Source organism: Vigna umbellata, chromosome 9, assembly GCF_029865625.1.
Source record: "Vigna umbellata cultivar VRB3 chromosome 9, Vumbellata_1.0, whole genome shotgun sequence".
NCBI classification, from domain to species: Eukaryota; Viridiplantae; Streptophyta; class Magnoliopsida; order Fabales; family Fabaceae; genus Vigna; species Vigna umbellata.
This window is the reverse complement of record NC_142173.1, coordinates 18299461-18323292: the sequence shown is the minus strand read 5'-3', so window position 1 is coordinate 18323292 and position 23832 is coordinate 18299461. Positions and strand designations below refer to the sequence as shown.

Here is a 23832-nt window from a genome sequence, read left to right as displayed (position 1 = left end):
CAAGAGTAAAAGTAGGGCAAAAAACATGGTTCACCATTCTTCACACCTTTCCTTTTCTCTACATAATTAATTGTTGCATATTAAACCATTGCCCAAATTTAGAGTAGATACCCTAAATTTAGCTGGATAAAAGATACTTTTTTTTTTCTTTTAATCTTTTTAATACACGGTTTATAGGTTTTTTCAGTAATCGATTTCGATTTAATCTAAATATTCTCCACCATCCTTCATTCGTAGTTTAATAGAGTCCTGAATATTAATACAAAGTGAATGATTGTTCATAATGAGAATTCTATAAAATCTAATACTTTTTTGTTTCGTTAAAAGATGAACAGTTCTTTATGGTAAGGGAGAATAATATATATATAAATCAATGACTTTGTAAGATAGTTAAAGTTTTAATAATATAATATTATATAATAATATAATATACTAATAGTGATAAGAATAAGAAAGAAAAGATAAAACCTTCATCCATCTCATACCTTTCGTGTGCACCGCCCATAGTGTTTTTTTTTTTTTTTTTTTTCCGCTAATCACATCTATTTTAGAAATTAATCATACAACAGTTAGATTAAAAAGAGTAAAAAGAAATATTTTGAATCCATCCATTTTATAAAGTTAGTTTTTATTTATTTTATTAACTTTTTTATTTTTATAATGTTTTAATCATCAACCTTAATAAAGACAGTTGAGAAGAGCGATCTTCTCAACTTAATTTACTATGTACTAAATTTTGGTTTAGTTTATACATTTATATATGTTTCTAATTTGAGGTAGCACTATTTTTTAACCTTAAATATTTGTTTAATAATAAATTGTCTTAAGGTAAGGGAAATTAGTAAAGATTCTAAAATACAATTGTTTTAAGGTTTTGATAACAATGAAATGCATGTGACGAGAACCTTTGAAGTTTGGTTGATTGTTTGATTTTTGTTTTTAGATGTTTTTTATTTATTCATGTTGGAATCCATGATTTGATTTCTTTTAATGATAAGGTTGTGCTAAATATTTGTGATTGTTTTGGATGGGATGATTTTTTAGTTGTTCTATTGAGTTGTTTTTTCTTGTGTTGAATTAAGTAATTGGAGTGCAATTTTTATAAAGAGATGAGATGGAAAAACAAATTATTAGTGCATTACGATATTTACATTTTTGAAAGGGAATGAGCGTGTATGATATAAGAAAATATTGAAATAACTTAAATATGTTAGGATTCCAAGTGTGAGTCTAAGTCTCACATTAGGTAGAAATGAAAAAGTAGAGTACCATATAAGGTTGAAGATTCATTAACCCATTTTGGATAAAGAGTGGTGTCATCCTCAGTGAACCTCCTCATAGACCCAACAAATAGTATTTAGGATTCCAAATGTGAGTTTAAGTCCTCCACTAGAAATGAGAAAGTAGAGCACCATATAAGTTTGAAAATCCTTTAACCCATTGCCTTAAGGTTTTGGGTGGTATTGTATCTCCTCAATGAACTTTCTTCTCGATAGACCCAACAAGAAATGAACTAGTTTAAATAATGTTAAAACTCTTTTATATCTTCGATAGCATTGGGCGATACCATACAACCATTGGGCTCTAAGCGAAAAACCCAAAACAACAAGCTCTAATGGACCAAAGCGTCAGGCGTCACTTTGGGACCGTTGGACACTTAAAAGTTAGTGAGCTACAGGGGTTATGGCATTGGGCGCTCAACACCACCTTGCTTTTTTTTTTACTAAATTGTCTTGATAAAATCAAGTAACCTGCTTCATTAACTGTTGGATTTAACTAAATTTTGACAGTTGATTATAAAATAAAAGGAAAACTCTAAAAAAGAGAGTTTGAATAAAATTTGAAAACTTTTTTCAAATAGTGTTAGACGTTGTTTGCAGGAGTTGGATTGTCTGCAAATAGTACTTAAGAATTTTTAAAAGCGTTTAAAAACACAGTAAAAAGATAGAAGAGATAAGCTCATTTTATAATGATTCACTCAACTTGAGCTTCTAGTTCTCTTTTAAACACTCTTAAAGGGTTCCACTAACTTTAATAAGTTAATGAGTTTCACCACTCCTGGTTTACAGTAGCGCAATTGGCTAAATACTGTTTAATAAATTACAAATGAATTTCATCCAAACATGTAAATGGTTCTTCAAATCTTTAGTACTTCATCATCAATATCTTTTAACACTTTGATCTAACTTATTGGTAACAATAAGGATAATTCCCCTTACCTAGTTTCCTACTGAGCCTTTTCTTTAAATAAATAATGCTCTTCTACAACACCTCCAAACTCTTACAAACATTTTTCACTCAATCAAACTCACTTTCACGACACCTTCAATGTTTCTTTTTCTTTTTTCTAAATGTTTAGGATTTCTACCTTAACATAATTAGGAGGCATACCTAATCCCTAACTCATAATTTTCATAATATAATAAAAATAAAATTATCTTTATTGTTGATAAGTTCATGAATAATATATTTTATTTTAATTTTTCCTAAACTACTTTATACTTTATTTAGTATGTTAATTTTCTACTCACAAAATCTAAGAATATGTTTGTTAATTTTACCTTAAACACACCCCCACACAACTTAAAAATAAACACATCAAACCAAACAAACATATAGACAACAAGAATCAAATATGTTCATTATCCATAATAACAAATTCTAACCAACTCAGTTACACTCCACTGATATGCAACTTTTCTTAATTTAATTAATGATGTTTATGCTCACCACATTTTAAATATTTATTTTTTCTGGATCTTATACTTATTATAAAATTATGAAACTTATTTGTTTATAATTATTTTTTATGGACATATTTTTTATATTTTTAATAATATCTTTTATTGTAATAATTAGGATAGGATACACTTTTTATTTTTTATTATTATTATAAAAAAGAGTGGACATGGATACATGTGTTCATTGCTATCATAATTATTTATATCTATATAATACTTCGTAACCATTTTATAGCTATCATTTTTATCGTACAGAATTCCTGATCAGCCTTATCAATATATTTTATTTTATTATTTTATCCCTTAAATGTTATGATTACTCCTTTGAAACTCAATTGACTTATAATAAAAGACTATCTTTGATAAAAATCATAAAAATGATTTCTACATACTTCCTATGAATAAATTTATTTTAAAATATAATAATACTTTTCATTTTATTAATTATGATAAGAAATAAATATTTATTTTTAGTTACCACGATAAAAAAGTTTGATACACGCTCGTGTATTTTCACTGATTTATTTTATAGATAGGATACACAACTTATTTTGGTGTCATATTTTAATTAGATAATTTTCTACTTTAATAAATAAAAAATAATTTATTTTTTTATAGTTAAATAAAACAAATAATTGAATAACTTTTTTTTAAAATTTCAAAATAACTACATAACTTCTTGTTTCTAAAAATAACTGCAACATAATATTTTTAATACGATGTTTACAAAATTATATATATTTTAAGTTGTATTATTTGTGTATTTTTAATTAATTACTCATAAAATCATAATCATTATGATTTATAATTATTAATAAAAAGAAATTGTATTTTAAACAAATTTATAATTATTTTTTATATATACATTTCATTACTAGTTCACGCTTATTAGTATTAATTATGTTATTATTGAATACTTTAAAATTTACAATTATTTTTATAAATTCATGTAACTACCTACAATAAAAAAATTACCTATAATAAAATTGTAAAATTATTTATTTTAATTCTAACAAGTCAAAAAAACCCAAACGAAACCAAAATCACATATTTTAACATTCTAAATCTACACCAAAAAAGTACTTCATAAATAAAAGAGTTCTTTAAAGTGACTTTTCTCTTGAAAGTTTATTCATTAAACATATTTAAGTGACAGGCTAAATAGCTTCGATTATAAAGGACTGAAAATTCTTTTCCTTGTCATTTAAAAGTTAAGGAAGTTTAACAGTTGTTCCCTCAGATTACTTTTACTGAAGAAAAAATGTCTGACATAAAACTAAGAGTCGAGAGGTTGGTTATATGAAGAGACATGGTGTGTTTCAAGAAGATTATAGCCAAGAAGAGTGTAGACAAAGCCAAAGACCTTTCGCTTACGCTAAAAACTATCTCAAATATTTTCCTCTAGCAGTTATAAGAGAAGTTAAACTTTCAAAAACTATCACTTTTCATCATGCAAGGTTCTGGTGATTATTTTTTGTCAAAGAAGGTGAACTCACAAGGGATGATGCAAGGTGATCCTTCACGTAAGAAGAAGGACAATGATGATTATGCCTTCACTAATTTGATTTTTTCTTGGTCCATTGAAAACATCTTAGATGAAGATCTTTACAGGAACAAGGTCAGTGGTGTCACTCTTTCTGCATTCTGTTCTATCTCATGTTCGGAATCATTCAACTTGTTTTTCTTGGTGTAGCGTTACCTTACGTCAAGTATTTTAATGCTTATTTTGACACACACTCACCAGAGGCCTGACATGTTGTTCTTTTTAGTTGGTGTGACTTTTTCATCTGATCAAATAAATGTCTTTGCATGGCTCTTCAATTTATGCATGGCTTGATTTTAATTGTCCTTTGGTTTTCAGGTAGAGAAGATTGCACAAACGTTTCAGTCCACAGATCATTACTTTGGATCTTATACGTACCCTTTGTTGGAAGAAACTCGAGCACAACTATGCTCAAGTATGGAGATGATACACCAAGCTCCTTATGCAGAAGTTATTGGTCTAAAAGAAGCAAAATCAGCTCACAATAATTTGTATAAGTTGACAATTAATTGCTGGAAAAATAGGTTTACTCATTCTGGAGAACCATACAAAACATTTCCTGGTGATTTTTTAATACTATCTGATTACAGACCAGAAGCTATAAAAGACCTCCAAAGGAATGGAAGGATGTGGAGTTTTGTGTCTGTAAGGACAACTGAAGACGGGAATGATGACGATTTCATGTTAAAAGTTGAGGCATCAAAAGAATTTGACCCTACAAATTGGAGGAACAAACCTCTATTTCTCATTTTTCTGACAAATATGATCCCTAATAAAAGAATTTGGGCTGCCCTTCATATGCCTGGTAATTTTGAGATACTCAAGCAGATCTTATGCACCAAGGAGGTAAGAATTTTAATTTTTTGCTTTCAATTTGTTTTTATTCTTAAAAATATGAAGTCTATTTATGTTAGTATTCATTTATTAAGAATAATATTTTTATTCCTCATGAAAGGCAGTATAGCTTTTATGGACAAAAAGTGAATAAAATTTCAATAATCGTTGCCAAATGTTTAGATATCTGAATTTTATACAGTGTTATTATATTTGTTAAGAAGCAAATTTTAAGACTAATTTAATTTTACAAAACTAGTTTTAAAGATGAGGTTTCTAGCCTTAAAATGTTTGGTCTTATCTGAAACTCGCAATAATATCTTTAATTCAGTTTCTTAAAATGTCATTCAGTGTAAAATGGTAGACTGGTGCTAGCATCCATGATTTGGTGAAAGCATATTTTCTGCTATTTTGTTGTTACAAAACAGAACACACTATTATTTGCTGCTATTATTTTTTGAAGATTTTTAGATCAGACTGACTAACCACACCAACAACATGAGTTTATTCTCCAATTCTAATAATGTAGTTATGTTCAAGATTGTTGATTTTGAAATTAGTGCTAGAACTGATGAATGGATGATGCAAAACAGGACGAGGAATGTAGTAATTGTAGCTCACAGGCCAATGCTTTAGGTGATGACAGATCATACCAAGTGTTATTATCAGAGCTTAATATATCACAAAAGGAGGCAATTTCTTCATGTCTTTCTGGCCTCGGCTGCAATCACAAAACAGCCGCGAAACTTATATGGGGTCCTCCTGGCACAGGAAAAACAAGAACTTTGGCCACATTGCTTTTTGCTCTGTTCAAAATGAAGTATAGAGTACTTGTTTGTGCTTCCACCAATGTAGCCATCAAAGAAGTTGCTACGCGTGTAGTAAATATAATGAAAGAGGCACATAGTAAGGAATCTGGTGATTTGTTCTGTTCCATGAGTGAAGTGCTATTGCTTGGAAACAAGAACAAGCTGAAAATTGGAGACGATGTTGAGGATATATATTTGGATCATCGAGTACAAGAGCTGACAAAAGCCTTGTTCCCTACTGCTACTGGATTTAGATCTTGCATTAAATCAATGATTGATCTTCTTGAATATTGTGTTTCTGATTATCGTTTATTTGTTGAGATCGAGTTAAACAATAAGAGAAACCTCAAATCATTTCTAGAGTTTCTTAGAGAAAGGTTCCAGTCAGCAAAAGGGATACTAGAATCTTGCATTTCTATCTTGTGTACGCATGTGGGGAGGAGTTTGTTGAAACATAACATTCGGAAATTAGTATGTTTAAGTGAGGCACTTGAATCATTTCAGGGCTACTTGTTTCAAAGTAATTTGCCTTCTAAAGAATTGGAAAAGCTATTTACTTACAAAAATTTACCAGAGATGGATTCTTGGTCATTTGATGGTGCAGCATACAAGCTGTACATGAAGCGAATTGAATGTCTCAATGCTTTAATGACTGTGGTAGATTCAATTGATGAGTTCATACTGATAAAATCTTATAAATATGAATCAATCAGACAGTTTTGTTTCCAAACATCGTCGTTGATATTTTGCACAGCTTCTGGTTCTCATAAGTTGCGCTCTTTAACCATGAAGCCATTTGACATTTTGGTGATAGATGAGGCTGCACAGCTAAAAGAGTGTGAATCAATAATACCTCTTTTACTTCCAGGCATAAAACATGTCATTCTTGCTGGCGATGAGCTTCAACTTCAGTCAATGGTTAGAAGTAATGTATGTAATCACTATCAAACATGTATTATTTTTTCTATCACAGAATTCTTCCTCCCAAGTGTTCATTTATTTCTAATTTCATTTGTGCTTAATTTTTGTGTACAAGGTTTCTAAGGAAGCTGGTTTTGGGAGGAGCTTATTTGAAAGATTGAGTTCATTAGGTTACCCAAAGTCTCTCCTTAAGGTGCAGCATAGGATGCACCCACAAATAAGTTCTTTCCCAATTTCTTATTTCTATTCCAACAAAATCCAGGATGCACCAAATGTGGGAAGATATGACTTTGGGAAGAAATATCTCCCAGGGCCAATGTTTGGTCCTTATTCTTTTATAAATGTAGTTGGAGGCAAAGAACAGTTTGATGATGAAGGAAGGAGCCACAAAAATTTAGCAGAGGTCGCAGTTGTGATGACAATACTGAAAAATCTGCACAAAGGTTTGTTCTTCTATTAATATCTTCAGCAGTAATTTCTAAGTTTTTTCTTACTTTCTTATTATTCTTTCTGTCTTTGGTGCCACACCTTAGATGGCAATGCAACAACATGACCTTTCAGAAGAACTGATATATTTAGTCTGCATTTCTTTACTTGAAAGAAGTTCAGTTCTAAATAAAATGATTTATATGGTTTATCGTTATATTTGATTAAAGGTCTCTATCTACAAAAATTCTACTTGTCCTGGCAGTATTACCTGAAGTTAATAATTTGATTCACCTAAGTCTGAAAAGATTCACTTTATTATTTTCACTTGTATCTTCACTAATTCAAGTAAACAGAAACAGAAAACAGAAAGGTAGTGCCTTTACAATCCATGATGTCTGAATTTGAATAAAGGGCTACCTTTTCTTTGATGCAGCATGGTTGACCTCAAACCATGAATTAAGCATTGGTATTGTGACTCCCTATGCTGGCCAAGTTGCTGCAATTCAGGAGAAACTCGGAAAGATTTATGAAAGTGATGATGGATTTAATGTCGTGGTGATGTCTGTTGATGGTTTTCAAGGAGGGGAGAAGGATATTATTATGTTATCAACTGTAAGAACAAGCAGTAGATCATCTCTTGAGTTCATTTCCTCTCCGCAGAGGACTAATGTTGCTCTTACAAGAGCTAGGTACATCTTTTGCTCTTAACTTTTCTATTTATTGCAGTCTTATTTGTTTTTCAGGGTACCATATTAACTGAAAAACTGCATTTGGTTTCATATCTTGCAGGCACTGCTTATGGATTTTGGGGAATGAATGGGCCATTACAAAGAATGAAAACGTTTGGAATGCTATTGTGCTTGATGCCAAGAAACGTAATTGTTTCTTTAATGCAGAACAAGACGAGGAAATGGCGACAGCTATATTGGATTCCAAGAAAGAGGCAGATCAGTTTGATGATTTGCTTGATACAAATAGTGTCCTCTTCAAAAATAAATTGTGGAAGGTATACAGTCTTGGACTTAATTTTTATACTTGTTTTTTTATTAATTTCTATTGTTCATTGATACTTTGACAGTTCTCACTTTTTTCTTCTTGGGTTGCATCGGTAATGAGTTGTTAGCAACTTTTTCAATGTTTATTTCCTTAATAATATTTGAATGCACAACATCTAGCATTTCCTGAAGTAATCGATGTTTGATATTTGATAACTCATTAAAAGTAAGTATAGTTGAAATAAATCATTGATTCTCTCCGTATGTGCTGGATCTATTCTTAACATTGCTGCCAATGTACGTATACTGCAGGTTGATTTTACTGACAAATTCCGGAGGTCATTCAAACGGCTAAAGTTTGAAGCGAGCAAGAATAAGGTTATCAACCTTATTGAAAGGCTTTCCAGTGGATGGAGGCCGAAATGGAATAATGTGGATTTGTATTGTGAGAATTCAACTCATATTTTGAAAAAGTTTAAGGTTGAAACTAACTATGTTATTTGTTCAATAGAAATAGTCAGAGGTTCAAGGTATATTCAGGTTTTGAAGATATGGAACATATTGCCTTTAGAGGATATCCAACAGTTGGCTAAACGCCTTGACAATTTGTTCAAAAGATACACCGATGAATATATCAGGATGTGCAAAAAGAAAGGAACAAATAACCTTCGGTGAGTGCTTTCAATTGCATTAATTAATGTAAAAGCATTTAAGCTCTTATTGCATTAACTGATAAGGAGAATGGTCTTTTCTCCTTGTGAACAGGGACATGGAGTTTCCATTGAATTGGCCACTTTCAGCCAATATCCAAAAGTTTGAGAATGTTCATAATAATGTAAATGATGGAGACCCAAATGATACAAGTGAAGCTGACAAATCAAGGGCTGAGCATGAAGAGTGTACGTTGTTGATGAAGTACTGTTCCTTCTCGAGAGATTATATGCTTCATGGCAAAGATAGTTTACAAGCGGATCTTCCGTACGAGGTAACTGATGAGCAGCGAAACATCATTCGCTTCTCAAAGAGTACATTTGTACTCGGTCGTAGTGGTACAGGAAAAACCACTGTTCTGATTACTAAGCTTATTCAAAATGAGATATTGCACCGTAAGGGAGTTCAACAGTGGTACGGATCTGGAATTAATGCAAATCAGGAACAGTCCAAGGATATTGCTACTGAGACTGAGAGACCAGTCTTAAGACAGCTATTTGTAACGTTGAGTGCTGGACTATGCCAGAAGGTCCAACATCATGTTTCCCTTTTGAAAAGGTGTGTACATTCTTTCATAATACTATATCCTTTGACAACCAATTGTTTTTTACTTTATTTATATTGGTATAAAATTACAATAAAGGCTTCTAGGTATAGATTCTTTTATCAGATTATAGATTACATGTAAAGTTATGATTTTTTAAAATTTCAACTAAAATAAAAAATTATTAAGTATTCTCACGAGTTTCGTATACAAAAGAGTTTTGATGTATGCTGTATGATCTGCAGGGAAATGCTATTTACCTGACCATAGACCATATAAGTTTTTTGTAATGCTTTTTTATGTGGTAAACATCGTAATCCATGTAATCTATTTGATTTTATATCTAGGAAAGATAAGTTTCAGAAGGTATTTTATTGGTCCTCAGATACTTTCATTGAACTGAATTAAGCAGCTTTATTATTGTTTTATTATGGCTACTAAAGTTTGATTTTTGATGCACCACACAGGTCCTTAAGGGAAGTTGGCCCCGTAGCTGAAAGTAGTGCAAAACAGTTTGAGAATATCCCAGATTCCTTTGATGGTCTTTCCTATGATTTATATCCGCTTGTGATAACATTTCGTAAATTTATGTTCATGCTAGATGGGACATTGGGAAATTCTTATTTTGATAGATTTTATAATGCGAACCTTGGTTCAAGGTTGGATGCATTGGAAACCCTAATGATGAAGGAAGTGAATTATGAAAGGTTTGAGTCATTGTATTGGCCGCACTTCAAAGTCCAGCTACGTAAAAAACTGGATTCTTATATAGTGTTTACTGAAATAATGTCACACATAAAAGGTGGTACAGGAACGATCGAGCATGGTAAGTTAAGCAGGGAGGAATACTGTGATGTATCTGAAAACCGAACTTCAGGTCTGAGCACAGAGACAAGAATTATGATATACGATATATTTCAAGACTATGAAACGATGAAGATGAAAAATGGTGATTTTGATTTGGGTGATTTAGTGATTGATCTTCACAGTAGACTGAGGGCTGAGAGATACAAGGGTGATAAAATGAATTTTGTGTACATAGATGAGGTGCAAGATCTGACAATGGCTCAGATTGGTTTATTTAGATATATTTGCAGGAACGTAGAAGAAGGTTTTGTTTTCTGTGGAGATACAGCACAGACTGTGGGGAGGGGAATTGATTTCAGATTTAAAGATGTAAGATCCATATTTTTCAAAAAGTTTGTTTTAGAATCCGAGAGCTGGAATCATGACAAAAGAAAGGGGAAAGGATGCATTTCAGATATTTTTGTACTGAGTCAGAACTTTTGCACCAATGCTGAGGTTTTGCAGTTGTCACAAAGTATCATTGAACTTCTTCATCATTTCTTTCCTCGTTCTATAGACTTGTTGAAAGAAGAGACTGGTTTGATAGAAGGGAAAATCCCACTTGTGATTCGATCAAGAAATGATGCAGATTCACTTCTGAAAGCTTTTGGACGAAGTAGAGGCGAGAGAGTAGTTTTGGTAAGAGATAATTTAGCACGAAAAGAAGTGCTTCGAGTTGCTGGAAAAGAAGCTCTTGTTTTAACCGTTTTAGAGTGCAAGGGTCTTGAATTTGAGGTTGGTGTCACCATAGAACTTGGTTGGTTGGTCTTCGAGTTAGTTCATCAGTTTTTCTAACGGTTTCTTTCTTGTTATGTCAGGATGTGTTGCTGTACAACTTCTTTTCCTCTTCACCTCTGCAAGGGAGATGGAGGGTGATATATGACTATATGAAAGAACAGCAAATACAAGCCTACTCTCGAGGATGTTTTGATCAAGATTCAAATCACAGTGTTTTCTGCTCAGAACTGAAACAACTATATGTTGCTGTTACTCGTACGAGGAGTAGACTTTGGATTTATGAGGATACAGAAGAGTTCTCTACACCTATGTTTGACTATTGGAAAATCAAGAATCTTGTCCAATTCCAATAGCTGAATCATGTGTTGATTATTGAGGATATGCAAGTAGCTTTCATACACGAGGAAAGCTTTTTTTGTTGTAAAATCCTTTATCGTGCAAGATTTACCAAATTTCTACCATGTATGAATCTAAGAAGACGACAAGGAAACAATGGACCTCTAATGTTGTTTTTCTTATAAATCCTATTTTTCTTTCACTGCACTCGAAGTAGGGCATGTGCACTAACCTAAGCACCTAACACGTTTGCCCCTGAAATCAAAACGAGATCATTGACACCATTCCTAACTTGTCAAATTGTGATGTAAAACCACCTACTTCCACTGAAATTAATTGTTATTCAGATTTAAAACTTTTCATGCATTCTTTCTCCGAACTTGGTGTTGGGGTTCTCATCTTGGTATCACATTTTCATTAGATCAATAGTCAGAAATTCTGTGCATCTACCACCAGGACCAAGAGGATGGCCAATTCTTGGTGTTCTACCACTTTTGGACAGCATGCCTCATGTCACACTCACAAACATGGCCAAGAAATAAGGAGTTGTCATGTTCGTCAAAAGAGAGTCCCTCCACCACCACGCATTATTCTTTCCACCTCTCCATTCCTTTTTTGTCCTTAATAATATTTAATTTCTATTTTTATTTTTTTACCCAACAACCAACAACTTTTGTTAATGGTTCCACCACTATATCAATCACTAGTACAGTTAAAGGAATACACATCGGTTATTTTCGATCATAGACATCGGTTTGGAAACCGAGGCATATACAGACGAGGTAGAAGGTCAGTAGGATTTGCGCCTCGGTTCTCTTTAACTGAAGCAATATCTACAATTTGACTTGGTTCTAAAGAACCGAGGCAGTATCAGATCTTTCACTAATTGCCTCCACCACCACGGACCTTCCCTTCACGAGCCTTCCATCGAACAGGTTCTGGGCGGGTGCCCATCCCGCTGGGAGAGAATGGGATGAGGAGAAAGGGCAGCATTAATGCACTTCCATAACAGTCCACTAATTCTGTTGAATGAAATTCCTTTGGATCTTTTTTCTCCCTCTAATTTTTGTTTGTTGAAACTGTGGTGTGTGTAGTATGGGGATATTGTGTTGTGTTTGGTTGGAGATAGCATTGAATCGTTGCGGTGCAAGAAAGTTCTCTAGTGATTAGAGGATGTAGCAAAAGAGCTTTGAAGTCGTGCAAGAAAAAGAAGGTGCAGGAGTGGGAGAGATTCGTCTGGTCGTTGAAGGTGGTTTGCCTTCTTCACAGGTCTTTTGAATATATAAGCCTATCACTGTAACAGATGTGGGTATTTGCTTCTTAAATGGATGTCAACATCCATAGACGAATATCGACATCCGTTCAAGGCCAAACGGATATGCCACATCTGTTGAGGCCTGGCTGGTTATCTTCTTCCTCTGCACACACAGAAAACACACAATGGCTAAACATAGAAAACACACAAGGCAACGACCAAACATACATCACACAACATAATGAAGTAGGGATTTAAGGTTTTGATAAAAAAAGTAAAAGGTAAAAAAAGTAAAAGGTTAAAGTAAAATGGTAGTTTTGTAATTAAAAAATTTTTGGGGAGGTGTAGTGAGTTGTTGGGTGGTGGAAGGAGAAACTCTCTCATCAAAATGGGAACTTGTGACACTGTGGAGGGAGAAACTCTTTCGTCAAAACTCTCTCGTCAAGCATTCCTTAAGGCCTTGGACTATAATTTCCTAAACAGGCCCAATATTGTTGGGGCAACCCAATTGGGTTACAATGCACAAGACCTAGTTTTTGCAAACTATCGACCTAAATGCAAGCTCCTTAGGAAGCTAGCCAACCAACAGATGCTTAGTGGGAGGGCTCTTAATGATTGTGCACATGTGAGAGCAAGTGAGGTGAAACACATGCTAAAAGCCATGTATGAGTGTGCCAAAGAAGGGGAATTAGTAGTGGTGAGTGATTTATAGAGTTGTGCAATCACTAATATGGTGAGCCAAGTTGTAATTAGCCAGAGAATATTTTCAAACAAAGGATTGGAGTTTAAGGATATGGTTGTGGAATTCATGACAATTTTTGGTGTGAACATTGGTGATTTTGTATCTTGCATTGCTTGGATGGATTTGCAAGGTGTGGTGGGAAAGATGAAAAGGTTACATAAGAGGTTTGATATGTTTTTTAGCAAGATTATTGAGGAGCATATGAAATCTTCTCATGAACGTACAGGGAAGCCGAATTTTCTTGATATTGTGATGAAAAATCGAGAAGATCCTTCTCAAGAGAGAATGAGTTTCTCCAACATCAAGGTTCTATTATTGGTACATCTCTCTTTCTTTTCCAACATCAACTTTTCCTTTCTTAATTACTAGTCCTGTCAAAATGGGTTGTAACCCACGAGCCAACCTGGCTCACCATAGGTTTAAGCCGGGTTAGGTTTGAAAAAAATGTAATTTTTCTATGCGAGCTAGTTTTCAACCCGGCTCCCTTAGAACACGACTCGTCGGCTTGAGCCCGTGGTGAGCCGGATTAACTCACCAACCCACTTAATTTAATTTAATTATTTATTATTTTGTGTTTTAATATTATTAGTTAACATTTTCTTTATTATATTGTAGATGATGATAAAGAAAAAATGTTTCAAGAGATAAAACTATTATAAATTTATCTATTCAAGACTCTAATATTATAAATGAAAAAGTGACACAAAAATTATCAATATTAAAAAGTTATCTATTCGCATTTTGTACATGTTTTAGGATTACATTTGGATTGTATGATACTTTGTTATTTATTTCGAATTGTCTTTGGAGTTTAACCTAACGTTTATTTATATTTGAATTAAAAAAATTGTAATTTTTTTATTTTAAAAGAAAAACTTTTAATTAAATGAGTCAGTGAGTTAACCGTGGTGGGTTGGGCCGAATTCAAATTTTTCAGCTTACTAATAAATAAGTCGAGTTGGGTTGACTCACTAAGTGACCAACCCGTGGTGAGCGAGGCCGGGTCGAGCCGAATTACCCGTTTTGAGAGCTCTATAAATACCTATGAAAAAGTAAAAGGTTATTGATTGAAGTTTAAATCTCTTTTCAAACCATGCAAAGTTTATTACTAAAATGAATAATTACTAATATGTATACATTAAATTATAACAAAAGCCATTAATTAAATTAAAAAATAATTGAAACTATCTTTTCTGTTTAACTTTTTATATAATTAACTTTAAAAAAAATTCTAGTTAATTTATAATTTTTCTGGAGACAAAATATTTCATCTTATCACTTTTATAAACTTTACTATAATTAATCTTTGGTGATAACTACGAAAGGCAAAAATACTTTCGCGAATATTTATGAATAAAATTTGTTGTGGATAGTTGGTATCCGTGAATATTTATTATGTGTAGATATCTATATATGGAAATATTCATTTGTCAAAATTTAAAATAAAAATTTAATTTATATTTTATTAAGTTAAATTTAATTAAAATTAAAATTAAATTTATATTTAATTAATATATATTATATTTTAAAATTTTATAAAATATAATTTTTTAAATACCCACGGATATCTAGGAGTGGATCTTTTTGTTGAACCTCAAACTTTGTTACAATTTTATTTTTAAAAAGTATCTCAAAGAGTAGAAAGAAGTATTTAAAATATTTTAGATCTTAACTTTTGAGCAATGTGAAACTATTGAGTTGAATAGGAACATCAACCACTCTCATATATATAAATATATTATATATATATATATATATATATATATATATATATATATATATTTGAAAATCATGAATAACATAAGAAATCAACAATAAATATACTCATTCTATTTAAACACAATTTTCTCCTCTCATTTTTCATGAATCTCAATGATTATATGTAAGGATGTGAATTTTGAAAATCATTATTTAGCGTTTTGTCTTTTGGTTTTCCTTTTTACCTATATAGTTTATATATATACAAATATGAGTTTGGTTACCTTATTATATTTTTATTAATATGTATTTTCTTGATAAAAAAAGTCAATGATAACATATTTGACATGCATTATCGAGTTAAAATAAAATATATTCTTGGAAAGCTGATAATAGGTGCCATGGATTACAAATGGATTACAAAAGATAGTGTAAATGATTAATATATATTCAAAATGAGAATTTATGTAATCAAATTTCTGATATTATATTAAGAAAAAAAATAATTGAATGAAGATGTATTATTTAAAAAGTTTGAATGAAAATAATTGAAAAAAGTCTCTACCAATTAATACTTCTTCCTTGGAAAACAAATTTGAATGAAATTATTATCAGTATTAGATAAAAAGTGAATTGAGATTTTGGATGTTCTACTCTCTGTCTTTTTCCTTTAGGATTTAGAATTGCTTTTGTATGTATGGACACATAATCTTTTTAACTTCTTTATTTGCTACATGGGAATGTAATATTTGTGCACATTAGAATTAAGGAAGATGAGTCTCCTGTAATTTTTTTTTTTATATATTATGTATATGGGTTGAGGTAACCCTATTACCTCATTAATTTAATTTGTTTTTATTGATAAAAAAATTGTATTATTTAAAAATTTAATAATTATATAACAGCAAAAATATATTAACAAATTGAATATAAAAAAACAAAATAATTGATTATATATAATATTTAGAATATCTGAAAATTAAATTATTTATTATATATAACACTTGTAATACATAATTATATTCTATTTTAATAGTTTTTGAATGAGATGATTCACTGTTTATGGTGTGTGGTTGTTTCGAATGATGTGTTATTAAGCAATTGTGTCTAAAAATATTTTTTATTGAAAATGTTGGATTGGCAAGATATTGATTTGAATTAACCTTAGCATAAATGTACATCAAGATTTTGTTTGTCATATTAGCTGTGACTTTGTTTTTTCTGTTCTAATCATAAAATGTATGTTTAGGCGTGAAGAATCTGTTCACAGCAGGCACAGACACATCAACTAGCATCATAAAATGGGCACTAGCTGAAATGTTAAAAAACCCTAATATTTTATTAGGGCACAAAGAGAGATGGATGAAGTAATAGGAAGACAAAGAGTCCTTGTTGAATCTGACCTACCAAAATTACCATACCTTGAAGCAATCTGCAAGGAGACGTATATGCACCCATCTACACCCCTCAGTGTTCCTAGGGTGGCCACTGAAGCATGCAATGTTAATGGGTACTACATCCCCAACAACACAAGGCTGAATGTGAACATATGAGCAATAGGGAGAGACCCCAATGTGTTGTCAAATCCATTAAAGTTCCAGAGAGGTTTCTCAAAGGGAAGAGTGCAAAAGTTGATCCTACTGGAGTTCATTTTGAGTTGATTCCCTTTGGAGCTGGAAGGAGGATTTGTGCAGGCTATAAAATGGCTATTGTGGTGATTCAGTACATTTTGGGAACTTTGGTGCATTCTTTTGACTGGAAGTTACCAAATGGTGAAGAGTTAAGCATGGATGAGGCCTTTGGACTCACTTTGCAAAAGGCAGTGCCTCTCTCAGCCATCATTAGCCCTCCGTTTGCTCTTAGATGCTTATGTTTGATACCCCCCATAAGATGTCTCTCTTTATATATGTATTTATATTTAAGCTCTTGGACCATTTAGTAAACATACAAATGTTATATAAAGTTACTTAGGGCTTGAGAATCAGTATGTATGATATCCCTCCATATATGCAAAAACATTACTCTCTTTATATATGTACTTATATTTCTGCTAGCCATTTCATAAAGTTACAAATAAGAGGTTATATGAAGTTACTGCTAGAAAAATGACATTCATTTAAAATTATCTGAATTTACTTATGTTTGTTTTCATTTAACACATGAACATTAATAAACATTTGGTCTTTAATCTTCTAGCAATAAGGTCTCTAATTATTACAAAACACAACACTATAATAATCACAATTATAAAAACATAACATACTAACTCCGTGACTCTTGCTCTTTTAATACATTAAACACTACCACTCACGCTCATTGTCTAATAAATCCTAAAATTAAGTTTATTATAACAAAATCCTCCCTTAACTTAAATTTTTCCTTCTTTCATCTCGATCAAATTTTTCTATTAATGGAATAATATCGTAGAGAGTGACTTTATGAACATGTGAGATATTTGCTCTCTAGTTTCCACATGTTCCATTAATGGAATAATACCGTAGGGAGTGACTTTGTGAACATGTGAGATATTTGCTCTTAAGTTCCCACATGTTCTCACTCCATACTTTCTTCCTTTATTTTTTTCTCTGATAAAATGAAACCAGACAAGTTTGCTCTTTCATGATTGACTAGGTTTGTTCCTAGCTCAACGGCCGGCTTGTTGTCCATTCAAATCACAATATTCTCTTCTTGTTTCATCTCTAGTGTGCTCATGATCAGTAGATTTGTGATCCGAACAACATGATGCACACTCTAAGATGCTGCAACATACTCAGTCTCATAGGTTGACAGTTTCGCTATCGGTTGTTTCTTTGAAAGCTAGTGAATGTCGTGTTTTCCATGAAAAAAACACAATCCTTCATACTCTTTTTCTCATCAATGTCTTCGTACCAATCACTGTCCGAGTACCCGCTAAGTCGATAATCATTAGTCTTAATGTAAAACAACTCAAATGATATTGTTCCTCTCACGTACCTCAAAATTCATTTCAACGCCTTCTATAGTGATATCAACACTCAACATCAAATTTGGTCTCATGTTTGTCAAATACCTCAGGCTTCCAATTAGATTGCGATGCTTTTTTTTTTTAGTTAAAGGTATATATTAGATCGGTTATTTCAAAGCCGACCTAATATGCGTATAAATTAGATCGGTTGCACAATCGATCTAATATGTCCTTGACATATTACATCAACGTATATTAGATTGATTACAGAACTGATCTAATATATACTCAAGAACTAATCTTATATACCTCTTTTTTGCACTAGTGATCTTTTATAGGATAAATTAAATAATACCATCTACATTTAACATTAATTTTCATTAACTAACTTTTTTCCCCACTAATATGCATATAATACAATTAAATGGATAATTATTTCCTATATAATTAAAAGATAAAAATTACAAGAAAATTTAAAAGACTTCTAAAGATCATATCATCAACCTTCTACTTGCGTTGGTATGTCTTGACCTTCGGCCTAAGCCGACCCGTCTTGACCTTCAACCCGAGTTGGTCCATCTCGATCATTGGCTCGAGTTAGCTTGTCTCGACTTTAAGCTTGGGCTTGCTTGTCTCGACATTATACTCGATCTAACATGTCTTAGCCTTCGGCCCAAGACAATCATTCTTGACCTTCGGTTGGGACCAACTTGTATCGACCTTTGCCTTGGGCCGGATTGTCTCTACTTTCGATTCAGGATGACCTATCTTATCCTTTGCTCGAGTGAACCTGTCCCAAAATTTGACTCCAAACGACGTGCCTGGACTTCTAAACTAGGTCAACCTATCTTGACCTTCTACCTCAGCCCGCCCTTTTAGACCTTCAACTTGAGTCAACATATCTCAACTTTCGACTCAAACCAACCAGTCTTGACCTTTGACGGAAGACACTTGTTCTCAACCTTCATTTTGGACCAACCTTTATCGACCTTCAAACTAGGCCAACCTTTAGCTCGAGTCGACCTTCGGTTTAGATCATTCCATCTCAAGCATCAACCTAGCCAACTCATCTTGACATTCGACCCAGGTCATCTCGATCTTCGACTCATACTAACCCATCATGACATTCGGTTTAACTATTTCATCTTGACCTTCATCTTGGCTGAGTTCATCTTGGCTGAGTCTATTCGATGTTTGTTCTCACCCTACTTGACTCAAACTTTGATCCAAGTCAACTCGATTCAAACTTAGTTCGAACTTTGGTCTGTATAGACTTAGGTTGACCATGAAGTTCTAATGATAATTATATTTTTTTATGTTCAAAAATTAAGGAAGCATTGTAACAAGTAGAAATACATAAAGGACAAATGAGAAAAAATGCAGAAGAATCAAAACACGCAATCCACATCTCAAGGATTATGTGTGGGAAAGGTTCAATACAACCATTTTATTATGGAGAGGTAGGAGGAGAATTTACTTCAAATATTTCTTTTCTGTTTTTTTATGCCCATAATGGAAAATTTCTTATTACCTTTCCTCTCTCTATGTATGTGACTTTGATAGTCTTCTTTATCATTATAAGAAATTCCTACTTAGTATAATACATAAGCAGTTTTCAACCTTTATAGTGTTTCCTTGCAGAATTTATTATTTTTTACCCATAACAATATATATAAAATTCAATAAACTATATGAAACCTAGCACAAACTATTTATGCCTAGTATTGAAAAGTAGATAATCCAGAATCAAACACCCATTTTTTTTGGTTCCTAATTTTGCGAGCCGCAATACAATACAGGACATGTTACAAGCCTTGATATGTAAGGAAAAAGTAAAAGTAAAAAAAAATGGTTAATCAACCAATAATAACCTATTCGCAAAGATTAGTTTAAGTTCTTCCCCTTTCCCTCGTTTCTTTCAGCGTTTTTGTTTCCACCCTTGTCCCATTCATTCCTCAACTTTATCCCTCCCAACCAACAAGGCTATGATGCAATGCTTTCTATATCATTCTTTCATTCACCCATCAGCTTCTCCACCAAAAAAATCAAACCACAGGGATGAAACAGACCAACCCTTAGAGTCACTCCACTATGGGACGTCTCTTCCTCGTTGCAGCTTCTGTATTTCCTTTTCTCATCATTGCCACAAACTCATCATAGTTAATTCGCCCATCCTGTGTAACATCACAGTTTCCTCATAATCATCAACCATGTTAACACACAATTATGAAAAGGGAAGTGCTCAACTTTGTTAAATTTCCTCATAACTAAATCCTCTTTTTTCTTTTAATTATAATAATGAAGTTAATTACGTGTAGCACTTACATTATCTCCATCAACTTCTAGAAGGATTTCCTTGATGTCCCTGCCATCGTGCATGTTAAACTCACGGAGAGCTTGTTCTAGTTCTTCAGTGGTAATGAACCTAATTTGGTGGCACGAAAATGACATTAGAACCTTGACTAAGTACTTCACTTAGGGTTGACATGAATATATATGTATGCATGTGTATACATGTTCAATCTAGTAGGACTTCTTACCCGCTATTATCTTTATCGAAGTATTGGAAAGCTGTGTAAAGATGTTCTTCTCTGTTCATTCGGTTCATCTGCATCGTTGCCGTGATGAACTCGTCGTAATCAATGGTTCCATTGCCATCAGCATCAGCCTGTAATTTGTACAAGAGTGAGAATTTTTATTTGTGTAAATGATTGTGATCTGGGTGTACTACTGGAACAGAATGGGAGAGAAGAATAACTTACAGCTTCCATCAACTGCTTAACTTCTTGTTCTGTAAGCTTTGTTCCTTGCTTTGCAAGCCCTTGTTTGAGCTCTTCAATTGTGATGGTTCCACTGTTGTCAGTGTCCATGCCCCTGAACATTTCCTTCAACCCCATGATTTCTTCTTCTGATAGACACCCAGCAATGACCTATTCATTTGTAAATTTTAATGTTATTTTTTCTTTCTTCCTGCACTATGCAACGTGGAGCAAGAGAAATGTGCTGACTAATAAAAACATGCAGGTCAAAATCATTATTCTACTTGTTGCTAGAATTGCTAAACAATTGTATCTGAAGGTACAAAAAGAAGAACTAATATCCTGTGAAGCTAGCAATTTGCTTTAAAGAATGAAGGAAAAGTAATCTCAACTGTTTGATGACAGATCAATGTTTGAAATTACTTACAGCATTTACCAAAACATGCGTGTGTTAGAATGTCAACTATTATGTTCTCATCAATGATTAAAATTAGCTACTTCACTTTTGTTTATTTTGTACGAGTCAAATCCTTAAAATAAATTATCTCCATAAGAATTAGGGCAGAATAAGATGTACCCTTAGAGCAACTTTCTTGAATTGGTTCATTGCTCTGAACTGTTTGAGCCTATTCAGTACAGCATTGTCAAGTGGTTTATCAGGTGCTTCTCCATCCTCCTTGATCCATGGATGATCTGTTGTTACACAAAAATATCTCTGTTAAATGAATTCAAGCGATTTGAGAGAAAAAGCATTGAAAGTGAAGCAACAAGAGCGAAAAGTATATGCTTACCTAAAACTTGAGCTGCTGTAAATCTTTCTTTGGGATCTGAATTCAACATGTGACTTACAAGATCCTTTGCCGAAGGTGAAATTGAAGGCCATGGATCGCTTGTAAAATCAACGTGGCCTCTTAGGATGGCATTGAATATACCATGTTCCGATTCTGTCAAACCAATTAACTTTTTCAGTTCAAAACACCATAGATTTAGAAAAATAAACGAGCACTAAATCAACAATTTAGTATTTGAAACTGTTATTTTTTTGCCATTACAGTCTTTAGATTAAAAACAGTTATAAAAAAATTCCTAATACTGTATATTATACAGTATTAGAGTAAATTATCACAAGGCAAAAGAAATATGTATCTCCTTTTTCTTTTAGATAATGTTTTGCACAAAGTGGTATGTTTGAAAAGAAAAAATTTATATAGACCTGCCCAAAATGGAGGAACACCACATAGAAGGATGTATAGCATGACACCAACACTCCATATGTCAACTTCTGGCCCATATTTCCTCTTCAAAACCTCAGGAGCAATGTAATATGCACTTCCCACAATGTCTTTGAACTGTTCTCCTGTTAAAGAATAAATATGCCATTAAAACAGACATACGAAGAATCAAGATTCTCACGCAAAGACTGTTTTCTTTCTCAAATGTTTTTACATATTTATGTTTGAAAAACTTAAAACAAATGGGCACTAATAATTGTGCAGCACAAATCAATGTGTTACAATTTGCATGGAAACGGAAGACACTGAATGGGATAAAGGCAGAAAAAGTGGAAGAAAGAGCAGAAAAAGTGGAAGAAAGAGAAGAAAAGATAAACCTTCTTTGAAGAAAACGGAAAGACCAAAATCGGTGGCCTTGAGGGGTGCATTTTCATCCTTGCTGAGCAAGAGGAAATTTTCAGGCTTAAGATCTCTGTGAATGACACCCATGGAATGGAAGGTGTGAACAATCTGCACAATGGTTCTGAGCAAAGAAGCTGCAGCACGTTCAGTGTAATGGCCCTTGGCAATGATACGATCAAAAAGTTCACCACCAGCACAAAGCTCCATGACCAAATGAACCGATTGTTTATCCTCATAGGAACCTTTAAGTTCCACAATGTTAGGTTGGCCTGAGAGGTGGTGCAAGATTTGCACCTCTCTTCTCACGTCCTCTATATCCTCCTTGCTCACAAGCTTCCTCTTCGCAATGGTTTTGCATGCAAATTGTTCACCGGTTACTTTGTCCGTGCACAAATGCGTCACACCAAACTGCCCTCTCCCTAGCTCTTTCCCAATGGTGTACGTTGCTCTCACGTCCTCCATCGGCCTCTCCAAGACAGGGCCCATGGCGCCCGGTTTTGAGGATTTCGAGGGAGGTGACGTCACGGTAGGTGGCGCCGCCGATGTCGGTGGGGTGGTAGTGGTGGTGGCAGGGTTATCAACGCCATTATTATTGTTGCTGTCTGAACGAATGCTTTGTTGGTTGGTTTCTCCCTTGTCATCTGCGGCGGCCATGTCAGCCGGGCCATCGGCAGCGTTGCCAGAGCAACAGTTGCCCATGGAGAAGAACGGAGGGAGCAAAACCAAAAAGATTCGAAAAGTTTTGTACAGAGAGAGAGAAGGTGCGTTTGCGAGGGAGAGATATATAAGGAGGAACAATGGGAAGGATGGTGATTAATTATTGGTTTTCGAGTTGAAAGATAGATTGTTAATTAGGAGAGAGGAATGACTAAAACAAAATAATAATAATAATAATAATAATAATAATAAAATAAAAAATAAAAATAAAAAGAGTGAAAATGGAAAATAAAAAACAAACAAGAAAGTTGAAAGAAAAGTTTATGAAATTAGGGGAAGGCGTTTGACAATGAGAGAGAATGTAGGAAGGTTAGAGGGTGCATTTTGAAGGAGTCTTTGGCGTGTCTATTACGTGTTATGGTTAGGGTTTATTGAGACAAGGGTGAAGAGAATTTTTCGGAGTGGAAATAAAAATTAAATGGGTATCTACCTATTTCTTACAAAAAAAATTCATTAATCATATTAATTGTAGAAGATAATCCATATATAAAAAATCTCATTCCACCACCTCATCATGTGTAAAACATTGTTGAATCCCATCCAAGATAATAAACTTAGAAACACCCGGATAAAACTTGTTAAACTAATAATTTTTATAGCTATAATATAGGAGTATATTGGATGAGATGTTATTAC

The 23832-nt window shown here is 33.1% G+C and overlaps 1 protein-coding gene and 1 pseudogene across 1 annotated transcript; one reads left to right on the top strand and one right to left on the bottom strand.

The window, feature by feature from the left end:
* The first annotated feature begins 4242 nt into the window (after nucleotides 1-4242).
* LOC124819995 (uncharacterized) lies at nucleotides 4243-17081 on the top strand (annotated as a pseudogene).
* A 2751-nt stretch (nucleotides 17082-19832) lies between these two features.
* LOC148192783 (calcium-dependent protein kinase 2-like) lies at nucleotides 19833-23529 on the bottom strand. Its single transcript, XM_088099117.1, has 8 exons — nucleotides 22455-23529; nucleotides 22059-22202; nucleotides 21637-21789; nucleotides 21423-21538; nucleotides 20849-21016; nucleotides 20627-20754; nucleotides 20412-20511; nucleotides 19833-20260 (listed from the first exon to the last, which is right to left on the bottom strand). Exons 1-8 carry the CDS (start codon nucleotides 23176-23178, stop codon nucleotides 20168-20170), a joined length of 1626 nt encoding a protein of 541 aa, XP_087955243.1. The 5' UTR covers nucleotides 23179-23529; the 3' UTR covers nucleotides 19833-20167.
* Between the last annotated feature and the right edge of the window lie 303 nt (nucleotides 23530-23832).

Excerpts from the sequence above, each read along its gene's own strand:
- LOC148192783 (XM_088099117.1), bottom strand. The coding sequence starts at position 23,178 with ATGGGCAACTGTTGCTCTGGCAACGCTGCCGATGGCCCGGCTGACATG. Across the intron at positions 21,017-21,422 it reads TCAAGAAAGTTGCTCTAAGG|GTCATTGCTGGGTGTCTATC; the intron begins GTACATCTTATT and ends ACAAATGAATAG. Across the intron at positions 20,261-20,411 it reads TAGAAGTTGATGGAGATAAT|GATGGGCGAATTAACTATGA; the intron begins GTAAGTGCTACA and ends GATGTTACACAG.